Genomic DNA, 20,298 nt, shown 5'->3' with positions numbered 1-20,298 from the left:
CAGCCTCAAGTCTTCTTGGGTATGATGATAAAAAGCTGTATGATGATACAGCTATTTTCAAGTCTCCAGAGACTTGGGTTCGATTGGGTTCATGTCCGGGCTCTGGCTGGAGCACTCAAGGACATTCAGAGACTTGTCCCGAAGCCACTCCTGCAATTGTTTTGGTTGTGTGCTTGGTGTCGTTGTCCTGTTGGAAGGTGAACCTTCTCCCCAGTCTGACGTCCTGAGTACTCTGGAGCGGGTTTTCATCAAGGATCCCTCTGTAATTATCTCCGTTCATCTTTCCCTCAATCCTGACAAGTCTCCCAGTCCCTGCTGCTGAAAAACATCCTCAAAGCATGAGGCTGCCACCACCATGCTTCACCGTAAGGAGGGTATTGTTCAGGTGAAGAGTGGTGCCTGGTTTTCTCCAGACGTTACGCTTGGCATTCAGGCCAAAGAGTTCAATCTTGGTTTCATCAGACCAGAGAATTTTGTTTATCATGGTCTGAGAGTCCTTTAGATGCCCTTTGGCCATCTCCAAGCAGGCTGTCATGTGCCTTTTACTGAGGAGTGGCTTCCGTCTGGCCACTCTACCATAAAGGCCTGATTGGTGGAGTGCTGCAGAGATGGCTGTCCATCTGGAAGGTTCTACCATCTCCACAGAGGAACTCTGGAGTTCTATCAGATTGACCATCGGGTTCTTGGTCATCTCCCTGACCAAGGCCCTTCTCCCCCGATTTCTCAGTTTGGCCGGGAGGCCAGCTCAATGAAGAGTCTTGGTGGTTACAAAGTTCTTCCATTTAAGGATGATGTAGGCCACTGTGTTCTTGGGGATCTTCAATCCTTCCCCGGATCTGTGCCTCCACAAAATCTTGTCTCGGAGCTCTACAGACAATTCCTTCGCCCTCATGTCTTGGTTTTTGCGCTGACATGCACTGTCAACTGTGGGACCTTATATAGACAGGTGTGTGCCTTTACCCCAGGTGGACTCCAATCAAGTTGTAGAAACATCCCAAGGATGTTCAATGGAAACAGGATGCACCTGAGCTCAATTTTGAGTTTCATAGCAAATGGTCTGAATACTTATGTAAGTTTGGTATTTCAGATTTGTATTTTTTATACATTTACAAAAATCTATTAAAGCCAGTCGTTATATGGTATTGTGTGGAGATTTTAGAATAAGGCTGTAACATAACAAAATGTGGAAAAAGTCAAGGGGTCTGAATAATTTCCGGGATGCACTGTATATAACAAATAACCCAGCAAACTAACACTGGTTCTGTGATTTAAAAAATGTAACCAGTTGAGGCCAGTTGAGAACAAGCTCTCATTTACAACTGCGACCTGTCCAAGATAAAGCAAAGCAGTGCGCCAAAAACAACAACACAGAGTTACACTTGGGATAAACAAACGTACAGTCAATAACACAATAGAAAAATCTATGTACAGTGTGTGCAGATGTAGTAAGGTTAGGGGGGTAAGGCAATAAAGAGGCCAAAGTGGAGAAATAATTACAATTTAGCATTAGCACTGGAGTGATAGATGTGCAGATGATGATGTGCAAGTAGAGATACTGGGGTGCAAAAGAGCAAAACTAAATAAATAACAGTATGGGGATGAGGTAGTTGGGTGTGCTATTTACAGATGGGCTGTGTTCGTGAGGGAGATATAAGTCTCCAGCTTCAGTCATTTTTGCAATTTGTTCGAGTCATTGGCAGCAGAGAACTGGAAGGAAAGGCGGCCAAAGGAGGTGTTGGCTTTGGGGATGACCAGTGAGATATACCTGCTGGAGCGCGTGCTACGGGTGGGTGTTGCTATGGTGACCAATGAGCTGAGATAAGGCTGGGCTTTACCTAGCAAAGACTTTTATAGATGATCTGGAGCCAGTGGGTTTGGCGACGAATATGTAGCGAGGGCCAGCCAACGAGAGCATACAGGTCGCGGTGGTGGGTAGTATATGGGGCTTTGGTGACAAAACGGATGGCACCGTGATAGACTACTACATCCAATTTGGTGAGTAGAGTGTGGGAGGCTATTTTGTAAATTACATCCCTGAAGTCAAGGATCGGTAGGATAGTCAGTTTTACAAGGGTATGTTTGGCAGCATGAGGGAAGGAGGCTTTGTTGCAAAATAGGAAGCCAATTCTAGATATAATTTTGGATTGGAGATGCTTAAAATGTGAGTCTGGAAGGAGAGGTTACAGTCTAACAAGACACCTAGGTATTTGTAGTTGTCCACATATTCTAAATCAGAACCGTTCAGAGTAGTGATGCTAGGAGGGCGGGCAGGTGTGGGCAGCAATCGGTTGAAGAGCATGCATTTAGGTTTACTAGCATTTAAGAGCAGTTGGAGGCCACGGAAGGAGTGTTGTATGGCGTTGAAGCTTGTTTGGAGGTTTGTCAACACAGTGTCCAAGGAAGGGCCAGGTGTATACAGAATGGTGTTGTTTGCATAGAGGTGGATCAGAGAATCACCATCAGCAAGAGCGACATCATTGATATATACAGAAAAAAGTGTTGGCCCAAGAATTTAACCCTGTGGCACCCCCATAGAGACTGCCAGAGGTCCGGACAACAGGCCCTTCGATTTGGCACACTGAACTCTTTCTGAGTAGTTGGTTGAACCAGGCGAAGCAGTCATTTGAGAAACCAAGGCTATTGAGTCTGCCGATAAGAATGCAGTGATTGATAGAGTCGAAAGCCTTGGCCAGGTCGATGAAAACGGCTGCACAGTACTGTCTTTTATCTATGGCGGTTATGATATCGTTTAGTACCTTGAGCGTGGCTAAGGTGCACCCATAACCAGCTCGGAAACCAGATCGTATAGTGGAGAAGGTACGGTGGGATTCGAAATGGTTGGTGATCTGTTTGTTAACTTGGCTGTCGAAGACTTTAGAAAGGCAGGCCCGGCTGGATATACTGTAGGTCTGGAGTGGATATAGGTCTAACCGTTTGGGTCTGGAGTGTCTCCCCCTTTGAAGAGGGGGATGACCGCGGCAGCTTTTCAATCTTTAGGGATCTCAGACGATACGAAATGGAGGTTGAACAGGCTGGTAATAGGGGTTGCAACAATTTCGGCAGATCATTTTAGAAAGAGAGGGTCCAGATTGTCTAGCCCAGCTGATTTGTAGGTATCAAGATTTTGCAGCTCTTTCAGAACATCAGCTATCTGGATTTGGGTGAAGGAGAAGCAGGGGGGGGCTTGGGCAAGTTGCTGCGGCCGGGGTAGGGGTAGCCAGGTGGAAAGCATGGCTAGCCGTAGAGAAATGCTTACTGAAATTCTCGATTATTGTAGATTTATCGGTGGTGACAGTGTTTCCTAGCCTCAGTGCAGTGGGCAGCTGGGAGGAGGTGCTCTTATTCTCCATGGACTTTACGGTGTCCCAAAACCTTTTGGAATTAATGCTACAGGATGCAAATTTCTGTTTGAAAAGCTAGCCTTAGCTTTCCTAACTGAGTGTGTATATTTGTTCCTGACTTCCCTGAAAAGTTACATATCGCGGGGGCTATTCGATGCTAATGCAGTATGCCACAGGATGTTTTTGTGTTCGTCAAGTGCAGTCAAGTTTGCCAAGGGCTATATCTGTTCTTAGTTCTACATTTTTTGAATGGGGCATGCTTGTTTAAGATGGTGAGGAAAGCACTTTTAAAGAACAACCAGGCATCCTCTACTGAACGGGATGAGGTCAATATCCTTCCAGGATACCCGGGCCAGGTCGATTAGAAAAGCCTGCTCGCTGAAGTGTTTTAGGGAGCGTTTGACAGTGATGAGGGGTGGTCATTTGACCGCGTGCCCATTGCGGATGCAGGCAATGAGACCGTGATCGCTGAGATCCTGGTTGAAGACAGAAGAGGTGTATTTAGTGGGCAAGTTAGTCAGGATGATACCTATGAGGGTGCCCATGTTTACGGATTTAGAGTTGTACCTGGTAGGTTTCTTGATAGTTTGTGTGAGATTGAGGGCATCTAGCTTAGATTGTAGGACGGCCGGGGTGCTAAACATATCCCAGTTTAGGTCACCTTACAGTTTGAACTCTGAAGATAGATGGGGGGCAATCAATTCACATATGGTGTCCAGGGCACAGCTGGGGGCTGAGGGGGGTCTATAACAAGCGGAAACAGTGAGAGACTTATTTCTGGAAAGGTGGATTTTTAAAAGGAGAAGCTCAAACTGTTTGTGCACAGACCTGGGTAGTATGACAGAACTCTGCAGGCTATCTCTGCAGTAGATTGCAACTCCGCAACCTTTGGCAGTTCTATCTTGATGGAAAATGTTGGACATTTCTGAATTTTTGGTGGTTTTCCTAAGCCAGGATTCAGACAGATTCAGACAGATTAACCTCTACATCACCAGAGGACCAGAGGATAAGGGTACGCTACGGCTAAAGGCTATAAGAACTGCTCGTCTAGTGCGTTGGGAACATGAGAATAAAAGGGGCAGATTTCTGGGCATGGTAGAATAGATTCAGGGCATAATGTACAGACAAGGATATGGTAGGATGTGAGTACAGTGGGGGTAAACCTATGCATTGAGTGACGATGAGAGAGCTTGCATCTCTGGAGACACCAGCTAAGCCAGGTGAGGTCTCCCCATGTGTGTGACAAAAGAGCTACCTAAGGCATGTTGAGCAGGACTAGGGGCTCTACAGTGAAATAAAACAATAACTAACAGAAACAGCAGAAGACAAGGCATATTGACATAAGAGAGAGGTATGTGTAGCAGAGTGATCATAGGGTCCAATGAGCAGCAATAGGTGAGTCCAGGAGCCGTTCGGTAGTCGCTACTATGCTAGGCGAGCGGGAGGCACGGCGTTCAGAAAGCTAGTGGGCCGTGGCTAGCAGACGGGTCTTCGGCAACATCGCAACGGAAAAACCTGTTGAAACCATATCGGACGATTACGTCGGCAGACCAGTCGTGATGGATAGGCGGGGCTCCGTGTCGGCAATAAAGGGTCCAGGCCAATTGGCAAAAGAGGTATTATAGCCCACGAATTAGCGGGTATACCTCTTCGACTAGCTGGGAGATGGTTCTAGCTTGAAGCTAGCTCAAGGCTAACTGGTGCTTGCTTCGGGACAGAGGCATTAGCCAGCAGTAGCCACTCGGTTGTAGCTAGCTAGCTGCGATGATCCTGTGTAATGGCCCAGAGCTTGCGGCAGGAATCCGGAGATGTGGTGGAGAAAAGCAGTCCGATATGCTCTGGGTTGATATTGGGCTGCGCAGACTGACAGGTATTGACCGAGCTAAAGCTGGCTGGTGTCCGGGCTAAAGGTGAAGACCGCTAGCCGTGGCTAACAGTGACTACTAGCTAGTAGTTAGTTAGCTGGCTAGCTTCTGATGGAGGTTCCAGTTATAGCGTTTAAAAATAGCAGATCCATACCACATTGGGTGAGGCGGGTTTCAGGAAAGTATATTTAGGTCATAGGTAGAAAGTGAAAAAACGATAAACTCCATATTTACATGGGACAAGACAAACACACGTCCGACAGCTACGCCATCTTGGATACAAAGTTACTAGAACATTCGTTTGGTGGCGGAAAATGTTCACAAACACACATTTTTTTCAAACATAAACACTGTCCAGTTGTGCTGATGATTATACAATGTTTATATAAAACATTTGCTCACGTTGCAAGAACATTACCAGTAGGGATGACTATTTTCCTGAAAATCTACCAAGTTTCAATCAGAAGTGCCCATTTAAAGCGTTTAAAACCAAAATATGGTCACTATGCCAAGTTTCTCCCAAAATAAGATTGTCGCTGCACCACATTGCCGGCTTGACTGCACTATGTAAAGATTTCACAGCAAGTGAAACTGATATTTAGTAACGATAGAGTAACTTTGATCGGCAATGACATTGTTGTGAAATGCGAAACAGGCCGTTCATAAATTCAGAGTGTTATCATGTTTCTCCATTAATTCAGCGCATTTCATCTCGACACAGAGCGTGCTCAGGACACACAGACCTCACCCCGAGTAGGCTGAAGTGTTGTCGAATCATACAAACGTTGTAACGGCAGTCAAACAAAAGTCAAATGACCAAAGTTGCTAAACTTGCTAGATAACTGTCAAATTACAGAAAATCTCAGATTTGGCAAAATCGAGTTGATGACTGTACAGATAACTCATGAATAGCGGGGAGATAAAAAGAGGAAATGTTTTGAATATCTAGGCCTAAACGCTGTTTCCTCGTCTCCTCACTCCCTGCCGCCCTCTCCCTCTCCCACCGCGTTGTTTTCAACAGCAGTTTAAATCAATATTGCCTACTGTTTTCTAGAAATTTGGCATTTTTTTGGGTTTGAGCTCATTTCATCTCTGTGACATCAGACTAGGCCTGGGCTCAGGCTTCAGCTCACCATGCTTGGGTCGGACCAGGATCGAGTTTTCAGTTCTGATGAAAACTCTGAACTGCGACTTTGTTTGAAGTAAATACACTAGGCTAAAGGGTTCCATCCGACAGCCTGTTTGGATAATGTGCTATTTTATTTTTGGCCAATCTGCTGCTGCTCATGTTGTGTATTTTGTAGAATTACATTAGTGAGACTTTGAGGGAAAATGTTGTAATTTCCCGGGTCTTGTCATATTTTTGGGGGAAATGTGAAGAGTGGTCCCGGGACAGTTCTGGAATCCCGGTTACCGGTGCTAATCCCTAGTTCCCAGAACACGTTTCGTCTACACTTTAAAGGTTCCCAGAATGTTTCATTAGGTTGTGGGAACAGTCTGGTGGGAACATTGTGCGGACATCACAAAAGACATGTTACAAAAACTGTCCAGTTGTGCGGATGATTGTACAATGTTTCTTTTAGGGTACAAAAAACATTCACCTGATGGTACAAGAAAGTTCTCAGAACACATTTTTAATGTTCTTCAAAGTTCCTTACACATTCCTTTAGGTTGTGGTAACATTGTGGGGACATGACAAGAGATATGTTCCCATAACACAAAACTGTACAGTTGTGCTGATAATTACAATGTTTTTACTATGTTGAAAAAACACGCCTGATCTTGCAAAAACATTCCCAGAACACATTTGGTATGTTCTTTAAAAGTTTTGAGGGGATATGACAACAGATAGTTTCCCTAACACAAAATCTGTCCAGTTGTGATGACATTCTCACAATAGTTCTATCAGCGTGCACAAAACATTCCCACAATGTTTTTACAATGTCATTCCTATGTTCCCAGAATTATAAAATTCAATTTTGAACAGTCCATGGAGGTTTATTTCATGTGTTAGTGTTATCTTACTGTTGAGGAAGTTAGTTGTACAAAAAAAATCCATGTAGGAAGACACATGGCAATTATTTGGAATCACATGACAATTTATTAGACATTTATTGTACAAAATGTAGATTTTACCGTAGTTTGTTTGTAGTTGTAAGTGAGGATCGAACCTGGGAACTTTGGAGTGTTGTTTCTGGAATGAATCCAGTGCATCACAGGGATGGGACTAACACAAATACACAAGCTGTTCACACCTTTACTCTGACTTTCAGGTTGTGGTCTTTGTCTTTGCAAAAGAGGATACCAATACGTATCCTCTATTCTTTCTTACTCCACCAATCTTCTTTACATACTGTAAAGTTGGGATGTTTTGACTTTTATTTTCACTACAAACTTGATTTCAGAAATCATGTAAAAATGTTGCCTGGCAGATTGGAGTGAGGGGTATATAAACTCAGCAAAAAAAGAAACGTCCTCTCACTGTCAACTGCGTTCATTTTCAGCAAACTTAACGTGTGTAAATATTTGAATGAACATAACAAGATTCAACAACTGAAACATAAACTGAACACGTTCCACAGACATGTGACTAACGGAAATTGAAAAATGTGTCCCTGAACAAAGGGGGGCTCAAAATCAAAAGTATCAGTCAGTATCTGGTGTGTCCACCAGCTGCATTAAGTACTGCAGTGCATCTCCTCCTCATGGACTGCACCAGATTTGCCAGTTCTTGCTGTGAGATGTTACCCCACTCTTCCACCAAGGCACCTGCATGTTCCCGGACATTTCTGGGGGGGAATGGCCCTAGCCCTCACCCTCTGATCCAACAGGTCCCAGATGTGCTCAATAGGATTGAGATCTGGGCTCTTCGCTGGCCATGGCAGAACACTGACATTCCTGTCTTGCAGGAAATCATGCACAGAATGAGCAGTATGGCTGGTGGCATTTTCATGCTGGAGGGTCATGTCAGGATGAGCCTGCAGGAAGAAGACCACATGAGGGAGGAGGATGTCTTCCCTGTAACGCAAAGCGTTGAGATTGCCTGCAATGACAACAAGCTCAGTCCAATGATGCTGTGACACACCGCCCCAGACCATGATGGACCCTCCACCTCCAAATCGATCCTGCTCCAGAGTACAGGCCTCGGTGTAACACTCATTTCTTCGACTATAAACGCAAATCTGACCATCACCCCTGGTGAGACAAATCTTCGACCCGTCAGTGAAGAGCACTTTTTGCCAGTCCTGTCTGGTCCAGTGACGGTAGGTTTGTGCCCATAGGCAACATTGTTGCCGGTGATGTCTGGTGAAGACCTGCCTTACAACAGACCTACAAGCCCTCAGTCCAGCCTCTCTCAGCCTATTGCGGACAGTCTGAGCACTGATGGAGGGATTGTGCATTCCTGGTGTAACTCACGCAGGTGTGATGTTTGGATATACCGATCCTGCGAGGACGATCAGCTGTCCATCCTGTCTCCCTGTAGCGCTGTCTTAGGCATCTCACAGTACAGACATTGCAATTTATTGTTCTGGCCACATCTGCAGTCCTCATGCCTCGTTGCAGCATGCCTAAGGCACGTTCACGCAGATGAGCAGGGACCCTGGGCATCTTTCTTTTGGGGTTTATCAGAGTCAGTAGAAAGGCCTCTTTAGTGTCCTAGGTTTTTATAACTGTGACCTTAATTGCCTACCGTTGTTGTTAGTGTCTTAGCGACCGTTCCGCAGGTGCATGTTCATTAATTGTTTATGGTTCATTGAACAAGCATGGGAAACGGTGTTTAAACCCTTTACAATGAAGATCTATGAAGTTATTTGGATTTTTACAAATTTTCTTTGAAAGATTGAGTCCTGAAAAATGAAAATTTTCTTATTTTGCTGAGTGTAGATGTGCATATGTATGTACAGTGCGGCAGGTAGCTTAGCAGTTAATCGAAAGGCTGCTGGTTTGAATCTCCAAGCCGAATAGGTGAAAAATCTGTTGATGTGCCCTTGAGCTCATCAAGTGCACCAACCCTAATTGCTCCTGTAAGTTGCTCAGGATAACAACATCTGCTAAAATACTAAAATGTAAATGTACCAAGACATATAGTTTGGATCATAATAGCCGTAGTTTGCATCATAATTTAAGGATTTTAGTACAAAGGGAAATCTACTAGAAACATTAGGATCCTGTTGGCGCAGCAGACTAAGTAGCCTACAAGGCTTGAAGATGGCAGTTATAATAATGTTACATTACACATTAATATTAGCAGAACATTATCATGCATTATCACAGAAGTATGTTTTTAGAAAAATGATTGATCATCATGGATCACCTTACAGAATATCTTCATGAGACCATTGTAGGAATATTCCCTGCTTGTTGTTATGGGTGTTTTGAATAACATATCCATCAACATTTGCAGAACATTTTAGTTGTGCCAGTATGTTCTAAGAACATTACCGGAACACTGTGTTATTACATTACCTGGAACCTAATGAGAACATTTGGGGAATGTTCTGTGGTGGTTGTTACAGATGTTGTGCACAACATTTTAGTGAACGTTAGGAGAACATTCCCAAGGATATTTTACTTAAAACATGTCCTTTTGTTAGATAAAACCCTAACTAGAACTTAATAGGAATCGTACATAATGTTCTGGGAATGTTCCTGGTTTGCTGGGAAGATTCTAACGAAATTTCCACATCAACAATCGAAATGACTGAAAATGTGTCTTGTCACAATGAAATTCTAGCTTGATAAATCAAATGCATTCAAAGGAATGCTGCCTATTCACACGATTCAACAGTACAACCCTGCAGTGGCAGCGATGTGGAAGTCGTTGTGACGTTTCAGACAAGTGGACAGTCCTGTACTCGCTGTTCGCCTGCCCGACAGTTAGCAGTAAGGGATATGGTTGCCTGTCATGTCTTGTAGAGGTATGCTGCCTCTGTCTGGTCGAAACTTTCATTATGGTTGGCGTTCCTCTCTTTCGAACCCTCCAAACAGAGCCTTACATTATTCCAACTTGGAATATTATTTGAGGTGCAGTATAGTCCATTTGTCCGGTTGTTTTTGCTAGCTAGCTTCGAGTTTGATCAGTTCAAGGGACGTGAGCGCCAAATGATGTAGCTTACCCCAGGCAATAACCACACAACATGTTTAGGCCATACTCATGCTCAGAATATGAAATCGAGCTCAAGGGCAATAAATGAAGCTACTTCAAGCTAGGCGAAGCAACGACGCATGTACTGACCCCGTCCATTAACAGGGACTGGAGTCAGGAATGGCCGCAGCATCAACGATTTGAATGGATTTGAATGGCTAGAAAGAAAGGCATGAACACCCTGGCACAGTTCCTGAGGTTTTGATGCAGTTTCAGCACATTTTTTTCGTTTTTGAGCATAAAAACCACCATAATCATTAAGAAAAAAACATTAGATAACAATTTTTTAAAATGTGTCTTTTATTTGGCTTTTCATGACAGTTTTTGTTTTCTAAATTAGATTATCACAGGGTAAGCACTGCCTACCCTGATTGCACGTCACTGTGCTGTGCAAAATTATGTAGTGGGTGCTGTCCAACACTCGGATGCAATCTCACTCCGCAGTGTCAGAACATTGTTGTCTGATGAGCGAAAGAAAAATATGCAGTCATGCTCCCCAGCAAACCTGGCATCACTGAAAACCAGTCAAGTAAAAGAACACCCCCAACACATCTGTTAAAATGGCCAATAAGCAAACTAAACTGTGTCAGTGGTGTGTGTGTTTGAAGAGACTAGCTTCCAGGTATTATCCTCTGTGTTGACTCACAGTATAGTAGGCTGTCCGAAGGTCACAACTGTTTGTCTACACTTCACACACCTCACTGGAGATAGGTTTTCAGTCTTTCAGGCGGGACGTGATGATAAGCTTGAGTAAGTAACTTCCATGAATTTGGTCTCAATCTCATCATGTGTACAACATGTTTTTAGATTTAATTGCCACACACTCTCTAGTAGTAAACATGATCCGGCTAAAAGGAAGGCAACTCCTTATGCTGGCATTGCTGACAGTCGATCCCCAATAATAAGGTCAGTCACTAAAAGAGAGGAGCAGAGAGTCAAGCCCTGATTTTCTGTAGTAAGGTATTGGTTCCCTAAACATGGCTGCCTCCATAGAAATAGAATTACTAGAACGGATATTCCCTTTCAAGTCACTGGGTCTGTAATGGGTGAACTGGTGGCCATATTGAGTGCACCCATAGGTGTTCCAGTTGAATTGTCATGGTCTGTGGAGCTTTTCCGTTCTAGCAAAGTATACTTCTATGGTTACCACTGTCTCTGTGGCTGCAACTTCAGTGCCACTGCTTGATTAAGCTATCAGTCCTGGAAATCTACAGTACCGGGAGAGGATACAGTACAGCAGCCAATCAGTGTCTACATCATGGACAGGTCACAGGGTTTATTGAACATACTCCAACATACGCTCCATTGCATAATGATGATAGTGTTGGAGAGGTCCACCCTCCATGTTCCTTCCCCCTCCTCCCTCAACCCCTTTCTGTACTGTAGGCTACCACACGCTGTCATATGTTTCCACTGGACAGAGTCCCACTTCCATGATGTGCTCTGTTTGTCCAGGCCTGTGGCGTGTAGCCGCAATTGACACTAGAACATCAAATTCAAACAAGATCTCTTCATTCATATATACCAAGTAATTGCCCCATATTAATGTCTACACAAATCTAATATTCAGACAAATATTTAAATTGCACAATGAGGAAATATGTTTTTTTTTAATTAGCCGGTACTAGTCTCATTGTAATCAGTCAACAATTACCTTGTGACTTCAAAGCAAACATCAACCAGAGATCAAACAGACTATCCCAAAATGACCTACCACAGAGTGTGTAACATTGTCAAAGTAATGCCATGCTCTGTCTCCTGTCCTACAGCTCTACCCACTACGCCAACACGGCCTGTCAGTACCACAGTGTGTAACGTCATGTTCTCTCTTCCATCTCACAGCCCAGCGTTCCGCCCATGAGTTGCCCATGGTGGATAAACAAGACATGGACAGCTGTTCTGTCCTGGGAGGTCAGCAGATGATTCTGACGGGACAAAACTTCAGCTCCGACTCCAAGGTCATCTTTATGGAGAAAACCCATGGTGAGTATTACTCAATATGAGTCAACACCTCTGGGGGTGGAAGTGGATGATGGTGGCATGGACCATATTCTATATGATGTCCCACCTCATCTGTTAAAAATGTTACGGTTATTTTACTAGAGTGAAATGTTTGCCGGTATTCTTCTGACCGTTGTTAGATTCTGCTGAGAGAGAAAAAACACTCATACAATACGTGCCAGTAGCATTGAAAACGTTTTGGGAATTTTCCAAACTTTACATAGGAATATATGGGTATTTATTCACTTTTGACCTTTTTGCAAGTGTTTACCCTCATAAACCAGCCATGATAATCAGATGTAGACAGTTATTTCCCATGCTCATTTAGAGGCAATTTACTTCACAGCCCTATATTGTTATTATTATTATTATTATTATTATTACTCTGGTTGATCATGCCTCCACAAATTTCGCTCACTAGTGCCACAGCACCACCACCATGCTGCATTTGACCTATGAATAATTTGCATGATCCATCAGATAAGGCAGCAGCCTCACTCTCCTGTGCCCTCTCCTTCCTCGCCTGTTATCCATGTGTTATGTTATCATTATGCTGTTTATTTTGTTGTGCATGGAATAGGACCTCTGTTAAGGAATAGGACCAAGCGGAATTTGACCTAGCGGTTAAAAGCGTTAGTCCAGTAACCCGAAAGATCGCTGGTTCAAATCCCCGAGCCGGCAAGGTGAGCAAGGCAGTTAACCCCCAACAACAACTGCTCCCTGGGTGCCGATCAAGGCAGCCCCCCCCTCCTACATCTCTGATCCAGAGGGGTTGGGTTAAATGCGGGAAGACACATTTCTGTTGAAGGCATTCAGTTGTGCAACTGACTAGGTACTCCCCTTTCCCTGCACAATACTGTAGACGAGCTTCAAATACCTCAGTACATTAGGGGGGGAAAAAAGTGATAGTAGGCTTACTTGTGACATCGCAGTACCAGAATTCTACCTAAAGTGCGCATTTACTAGTGTGTGTACTACTGCATTCTTATTGGTCTGCTCTATCCAGTCATAGGCCTTGTGACACAATTATTTAACTTGTACATTGGAATGGCAGAATCACCATTACAAGATAGTCTCAGATATTGCTGTATTAATCAATGTGATTGCGTAATAGTGACAAAGGCCACCATACTTTCTGTCTGTCATTTGAATCCCGACCTTTCCTCCTCACCCACCGCTCAGATATTTGCATGACATTCCAATTCCTTCTGATGCTAAACGGTGCCAACCCTTTTAGGATAAGGAGCTTATCACAGCAAGATAGGTTTTATTGTGGGTTTATTTTAGAACTTCACACGATTATTTAACAAGCTTACTGAAGTATTAGTATATTGTGCAGATTGTTCATGTGCTTCATTGACAGCTTACAGGATTGTAAGCTGAGGAGATGTACTTTGTTATAGTTGTCAGTCACAGTTTTCAGTACAGTCTTTGTTGTCCCGCTCTCTGTCGCCTCAATACAGACTGCCTGTGTAGTGAGGGATATATAATTTATGGCACCTCAATATCCTCAATACTGAGTCCAGAGAGAAGAGTGGTCCTCATTGATCCATCTACAGCACTTACGGCAGCTATTTGGTTTACCTTGGCATTCGTCACCCAAACACTAACCATAACGCCAGCTCTTATAAAGCCAGATGCACAACCTAGGGACTATTCTAATGTAACTATTTATTCCTGGTTAGCTGTTATGTTATGTTTTTGTTATATATAGCTTGGCCATCCAATCTTTGTTTATAACCTTCCATAAATCAGATCTAGGTTTTTATTTATGGTCCTTTAGTTGTTGTTGTTAATAGCCCTCAGATGTCTCTGGACTGCATGGGACAGCAGAAGAGTAGCCTAGTGTTTAGATGCTTTATCTGTTACTAGTCTGTTAGCATAATGGTTGTGACTCATTACATCCATGGCCTGTCTGAAGGCTGAGTATGGGGAGCTTTGAGGCATGGGCTTTCCGGGGGCCGAGTGTGGGGAGCTATGATACGTGGGCTCTCTAGGGGGCTGCTTCAGCTAGAACTTGGACCTTGTCTGTCCAGGTTTTTTTTAAATCAAGGCTTTCCTGCTGTCGGGTTACGACACACTGCACTAATGGCTAGTATTGGAGACGCAAATAAAAAAAAGTAGATCTACGTAGAAGAGGGATTGCCATTGTTTTGGAGAGGTTCTCCATGTGACCCAGAGTTCTGGAACAGTAAGGCTGTGAAATCCCTTTGAATGGGACACAACTGGCTCTGGCCTTCTCTGGCTCTAGGAGACACACGCATGCATGCACGTGCACACACACTGTGCACACACACACACACACAGCTGGCTTCGGCTGGGGCTCCTCTGGCTCGATCTCATGGACGTGGCTCCACGAGGGGAGGAGAGGAGTGTTCCATAAGACATTATTTGAAGGTCCGTAATAAACCATTTATAAGGCATTAATAAATCGTTACTCCCACATGAACCATTTACTGATCATTCGTAAAGTATTTTTGCAGTCCCTAATCTAAAGTGAGTGCTATTACATGTTTTGAGTGACTAATGTCAATTCTCACAAAAATAAGGGTGTAATGATTAATAAATGGTGAGCAAACTGTTTGTAAATGTCTTATAAATGGTTTATTATGGCCCCTAAAGTGTAAAGCCAAGCTGGGCCTCTTCAACTCTTTCTGGCTGCCTCCATTCCTAATTACCAGAGAAAAAAGAAAAGACAAGGGGTGTCCCGTAGAGTAGTTTTGGAACAAAACGCAAACAAATGTAAAACGCCAAGAAAGCAACAGTCATCACCTGTCGTTACTCTGTACTGAAACGGAGCGAGTTGATCATAAAACGAGAGAAAAAGAAAACTTGGCAAGACATATGGAATCCCCCTTTCTCCTTCTGACTCATTTCAGCCATATGCGTTTCATTTGCAGTCTGACATAAAGGTTTCCAACATAGCATTAAACAGATATCCGACTGCTAAATACAGGATTTCTTTCTTTTTTGAGAAAATGCTTAAGCTGTTTATTTTTAATAGAGAGCTAATCTAGTTCAAATGTCTAAAATGTTGATGATAACAAAAAAAACATTTGGGGTTATTTGTGTGTTTCGGGTTGACATGTTGTCAGTTTGTTATCTTGCTTTTGTAAGTTTATGATCATCAATGACAAGAAGTCATCGTCAGCATAATTTCCAACACCTGAGTTGTTGACCTATACTCTTTTTCCAGTTAACTGTAAATGACTGCAATATGATGAAATAACATTAAATGACACAGCTAAATGCGGATAGCAGCAACAATACCTGTGCTGTCATTTACCCAGCACATCAAAAATGTTCAACACATTAATGTTACATTATTGAGCAAGACCTAACCTTGAGGTATCAATTAAATGCCCTACAGCGCATCTTCAAGACCCGGAATTATAATCTTATTAAACTCTGCAAAAATTCAATCTGAGTTCATTATTTATTTTTCTATCTTGGGAAAGGGCCATAAAAAATCTTCACAAGGCAAAGAGGAAAATAACATCTCTGAATTTAAAGGAAAAGTCCACCGAAAAAGTATATTTTGGTATTTGTTTCATTATTCCATTGTTAACATAGTCTCAAAAGATATGTAACTTTCAAAACACAGAAATCATCCCTGTATGATGCATTTTGCATCATATGATTCTGCGTTTTGCATCATATAATGCTACATTTATCATACAGGGATGCTTTCTGTATTTTGAAAGTTGCACATCTTGAAAACTTGATAGCTGACAAGCAAAACGTTTTGGGACTATGTCAACAATGGTCTAATGAAACAAATACCAAAACATAGCTTTTGGGTGGAATTTTCCTTTAAGCAAAAATATGATCTTTTACATTTGAAGAGAGCCAACAACTGTAGGTTACACTCAAATTAAGCATACTATTTCACGGATAATAAACCTGTTAAACAGCCCTCACAAAACGAATACACGCCAAACCATTTCTCATTTTAAAAGATAAGGATAAAAATGCTTTAATTAGAAACAACAATCCAATTAATTACAATTTTAAAAGCTTCCATGAAAATCTATAGAAATCTGAATTAAATTACCTTTACATAATAACAAAACTCATAAGTAACAGAATGGCAAAGTCTTACCAGACTTGATACAAACAGGGTTTATTAAAAATGTATTCACTATAATACAATATGCAAAAAAAAAAAGATGTAGATATATCACTTATGGCTGTTGATGCCTAAAAGGCTTTAGACCTTCTTGTATGGCCTTTTCTATTCCAATCTTTGGAAGCATTCAACTTTCCAACTGAAATAATACATTTCATAAAAAATATTATATAAATATCTTAAAGCAATTTAAAAAAAAAAATAATACATCATCTGCTGAAATTGCTTTAGAAAGGGGCACGAGACAGGGATGTCCTTTCTCCCCCCTCCTGTTTGTACAGGACCCAAACGTAACAGGTATCAGTATTGGTAAACATTAATATCAACTAAACTTATTTGCCACCGATCTGTTGATATACAATGACTAATTTTGAAAACTCAATGCCCCCCTTGTTAAGAATATTCAAATATCAGGAAATAAAATGAACATGAAAAAACTGAAATAATGGCAATAGGAAAAATAATAACTCATGATCTACAGCAATCCTTTAAGTGGACCACAAAAAATACTAAATACTTAGGATGCTTAAAAAGTAACAACAAATATATAATGATAATTAAATGGAGCAATCTTCCCAGAAATCTAAATAAAACTCTTTAGAATGGCATGCTTTTAACAAAGTTTTTATATTTATATTTGGTAATACCTATTACCCCACCGAATACATTCTTTAAAAAAGTATACTCGGCCATAAGAATTTATATGGGCAAATGAAACGCATAGAATAAATACGAACGTTTTACATGTCCCTAAGTTTGAGGGTGGTTTATACCTTCCAGACTTGGAATTGTGTCAACTCTCCACCCAAAACTTTTACTTGAATGTTATTGTTAAATGCACTCAAGAGGAACAATGGGGATCTATTGGAGATGTGCATGCTCCTCCCCAGAATCTTTTCACATGTCTGTTTTGAAAGGATGGAGTTAAGAACATGAACAACTTCCTAGTTAAGAATCCCTTCATACCCAGACAGGTTTGGCCTATTTTTGATCACCAGTGCGTCAACCATCAGCCATTGGACCAAAGCTCTCCGCCAGGGTGCCTTTTTAGAATAGACTTTTCTTAACCTCTAAAATAATTCCAATATTGCTTGACACAGAGTAAATATGTGATTTTATGTATGATTTCTTACAATATATTATGGGAAATATAGGTTCAGATAATGGTTTTACTTCATGATAAATCTGTAGCTGTCTCTGGCTGTAGGTGAGCAGAATGGTGAAAGAGGAAGTGGTGAGAGTATATATATAATCTATGTGACACAAAGAGTCTCCTAACTCCTCTTGCGTGTTAATAATATGGCCTATGGGTTAGTGGCAGGCAGACAATGATGTGAAGGTTGAAACCAGGCATTGTGTTCTGAGACAAAGCGGAGAATCCTCTACCACGCTGGCTCAACCTGCCAAAGAGACAATAGAGCTCATGAATTCACTATAAACACACGGAAACATCTGAGATATACATTTTTACTGTTAGAATTCATTTTTAATTGGTTTGCAACTTAGCATGTTTGCAATTAATCAAAAGCAGAGTAGCAAATGCACACATTTTCTGGTTTTAGATAACCTCTCCCTGTACTGTGTTCCTGTTTTTGCTGTCTCCAACAGGGTGTTGTAATTCACCCTGAAATATGTATATGACCTGAAACAACCATTCCCTTCTCTGTCTCTGCAGATGGACAGCAGATTTGGGAGATGGAGGCAACTGTAGACAAAGATAAATGTCAGCCTGTAAGTATCAGTACTTTTACAGATGGCCCACTTCTCGATGTCTGAAAAGGTGGTCAAAACAGTCCACTGATTATAATGTGGGAATTGTCTGTTCGTTTGTTTAAATAACATTTTTTTTTATAATAATGTCATACTTTGTCACAAATTTAATTGTTTACACATCTACAGTGGTTATACTCTGAATACAATTTCTAATAATAATGTGACAGATTGATATGAAATAAAAATTATGTCATTTTAACAGAGTCTGCTGTTTGTTGAAATACCCTCCTATCGCGACCTGTCGATTTGCCATTCCGCCAAAGTGAACTTCTATGTCATCAACGGAAAGAGGAAGCGCAGCCAGCCTCAGCACTTCACATTCACTCCACTGGCAGGTATGGAACCATAAGCATCAGCAATAAGGAGGCAATACCCATCATATGACTGTGATGGTCTGAGTGAACTGTGTGTTATTTTAGGTGCTTTTGTGAAAGAGCATTACAATTATGTAGGAATGATATCAAGTCACATGTTATTCCATGTCATTAATATGTCACTAAGATTAATGATTGGTGTAGTAGATTATAGTTACTTTAAGCAGTATGACTTAACCCCCACTCATATCTCTGTTGTCTTCCGTCTCTCCCACAGTCCCGTCCATTAAAACAGAGCCTGTGGATGACTATCCTTTCTCCATGACCCAGATTATGGGTGTGTCCCCCCAGTCCTACTACCACCATAGCCCTGGGTCCCGTGGGATCATCCACCCAGACAACGGCCTGGTCTCCAGCATGGCCTCCTGCCAGCAGGTCCGCTCCGGCCTCCCCACCCCCGTCCCAGACACCTGCTTCCAGCAGCAGAGCCCAGCCATTGTGTACTCCCGTGGGGGAAAGAGTCTGAGCGGCAGTCCCGGGGGGCTCTACCAGCAAACTGGGGAGATGCGGGTGATGCCCGACCCACACCGCTCCGTCCTGGTTCACACGGGCTCCCCAGCTCAGTCGTCCCCGCTGGGGGCCCAGCAGCAGCAGCATGGAGGGGGCCAGGGCCAGCACCCCTCCATTATCCAGTTCTCCCCCAACAACCAACACTTGCTCCGGGGAAGCGACCCTCCACCTCTCCAGCCTGACAACCATCAGCACATCATCTACTGTGATGGCTACCCTCAGCAGTCTGGAGCCCAAGCTCACTCCCCTATCTCGGCCCACTCCCCCCAACATTACCCAACCACAGTGATCCAGCAGCAGCCCTATGTGCCCAAGGCGGTGCCCAAGGGCAGGTCTTCCCCTGGTGGGATGGAGGCCCAGAGATGCCCCCCTGGAGAGGAGCAGAGAGCCAGCCTCCCTGGAGGACGGGTCACAGTCAAGGAGGAGAACCTGGATCAAATGTACCTTGATGACGGTGAGTGTAAGTTAGTGCCAGGCTTTTATACATCAATATAATTAATGCTCTTGAATGATGCATGGTGGTGTAACATCCCTGCGATTTTGTTATTTGCCTTCTAGGCAGAGTTCCTCTGTCCAGTGTCTGTGTTCTTTTCCCCATCTTAATCTTAATATTTTTATTGTCCCAGAGTCGCCTCTTCACTGTTGACATTGAGACTGGTATTTTGAGGGTACTATTTAATGAAGCTGCCAGTTGAGGACTTGTGAGGTGTCTGTTTCTCAAACTAGACAATCTAATGTACTCTTGCTCAGTTGTGCACCGGGGCCTCCCACTCTTCTTTCTATTCTGGTTAGAGCCTGTCTGCGCTGTTCTGTGAAGGGAGTAGTACACAGCATTGTATGAGATCTCCAGTTTCTTGGCAATTTCTCGCATGGAATAGCCTTCATTTCTCAGAACAAGAATAGACTGATGAGATTCATAAGAAAGTTATTTGTTTCTGGCCTGTAATCGAACCAACAAATGCTGATGCTCCAGATAGAACTAGTCTAAAGAAGGCCAGTTTTATTGCTTCTTTAATCAGAACAACAGTTTTCAGCTGTGCTAGCATATTTGCAAAAAGGTTTTCTAATAATCAATCAATTGGCCATACTTGGATTAGCTAACACAACGTACCATTGGAACACAGGAGTGATGGTTGCTGATAATGGGTCTCTGTACGCC

At 42.7% G+C, this 20,298-nt stretch overlaps 1 protein-coding gene across 5 annotated transcripts in view; it reads left to right on the top strand.

Moving 5' to 3' along the window:
• The window catches only part of LOC110492056 (nuclear factor of activated T-cells, cytoplasmic 2), a 53,376-nt gene that overhangs the window by 16,000 nt on the left and 17,078 nt on the right, over nt 1–20,298 (top strand). For 3 of the 5 annotated variants that reach the window (XM_090202885.1, XM_090202887.1, XM_021566033.3), the window contains exons 6-9: nt 12,195–12,335; nt 18,158–18,213; nt 18,458–18,590; nt 18,847–19,599. In XM_090202885.1, the coding sequence (XP_090059011.1) occupies nt 12,195–12,335; nt 18,158–18,213; nt 18,458–18,590; nt 18,847–19,599 (1,083 nt within the window). The remainder of the gene's footprint in view (nt 1–12,194; nt 12,336–18,157; nt 18,214–18,457; nt 18,591–18,846; nt 19,600–20,298) is intronic. The other 2 variants (XM_090202886.1, XM_021566034.3) reach the window with 1 other exon arrangement.

Source organism: Oncorhynchus mykiss, chromosome 16 (genome assembly GCF_057628025.1).
Source record: "Oncorhynchus mykiss isolate SJ-2025 chromosome 16, ASM5762802v1, whole genome shotgun sequence".
Classification (NCBI taxonomy): Eukaryota; Metazoa; Chordata; class Actinopteri; order Salmoniformes; family Salmonidae; genus Oncorhynchus; species Oncorhynchus mykiss.
Note: the sequence above shows the minus strand (reverse complement) of the source record. Positions and strands in the feature narration are given on the sequence as shown.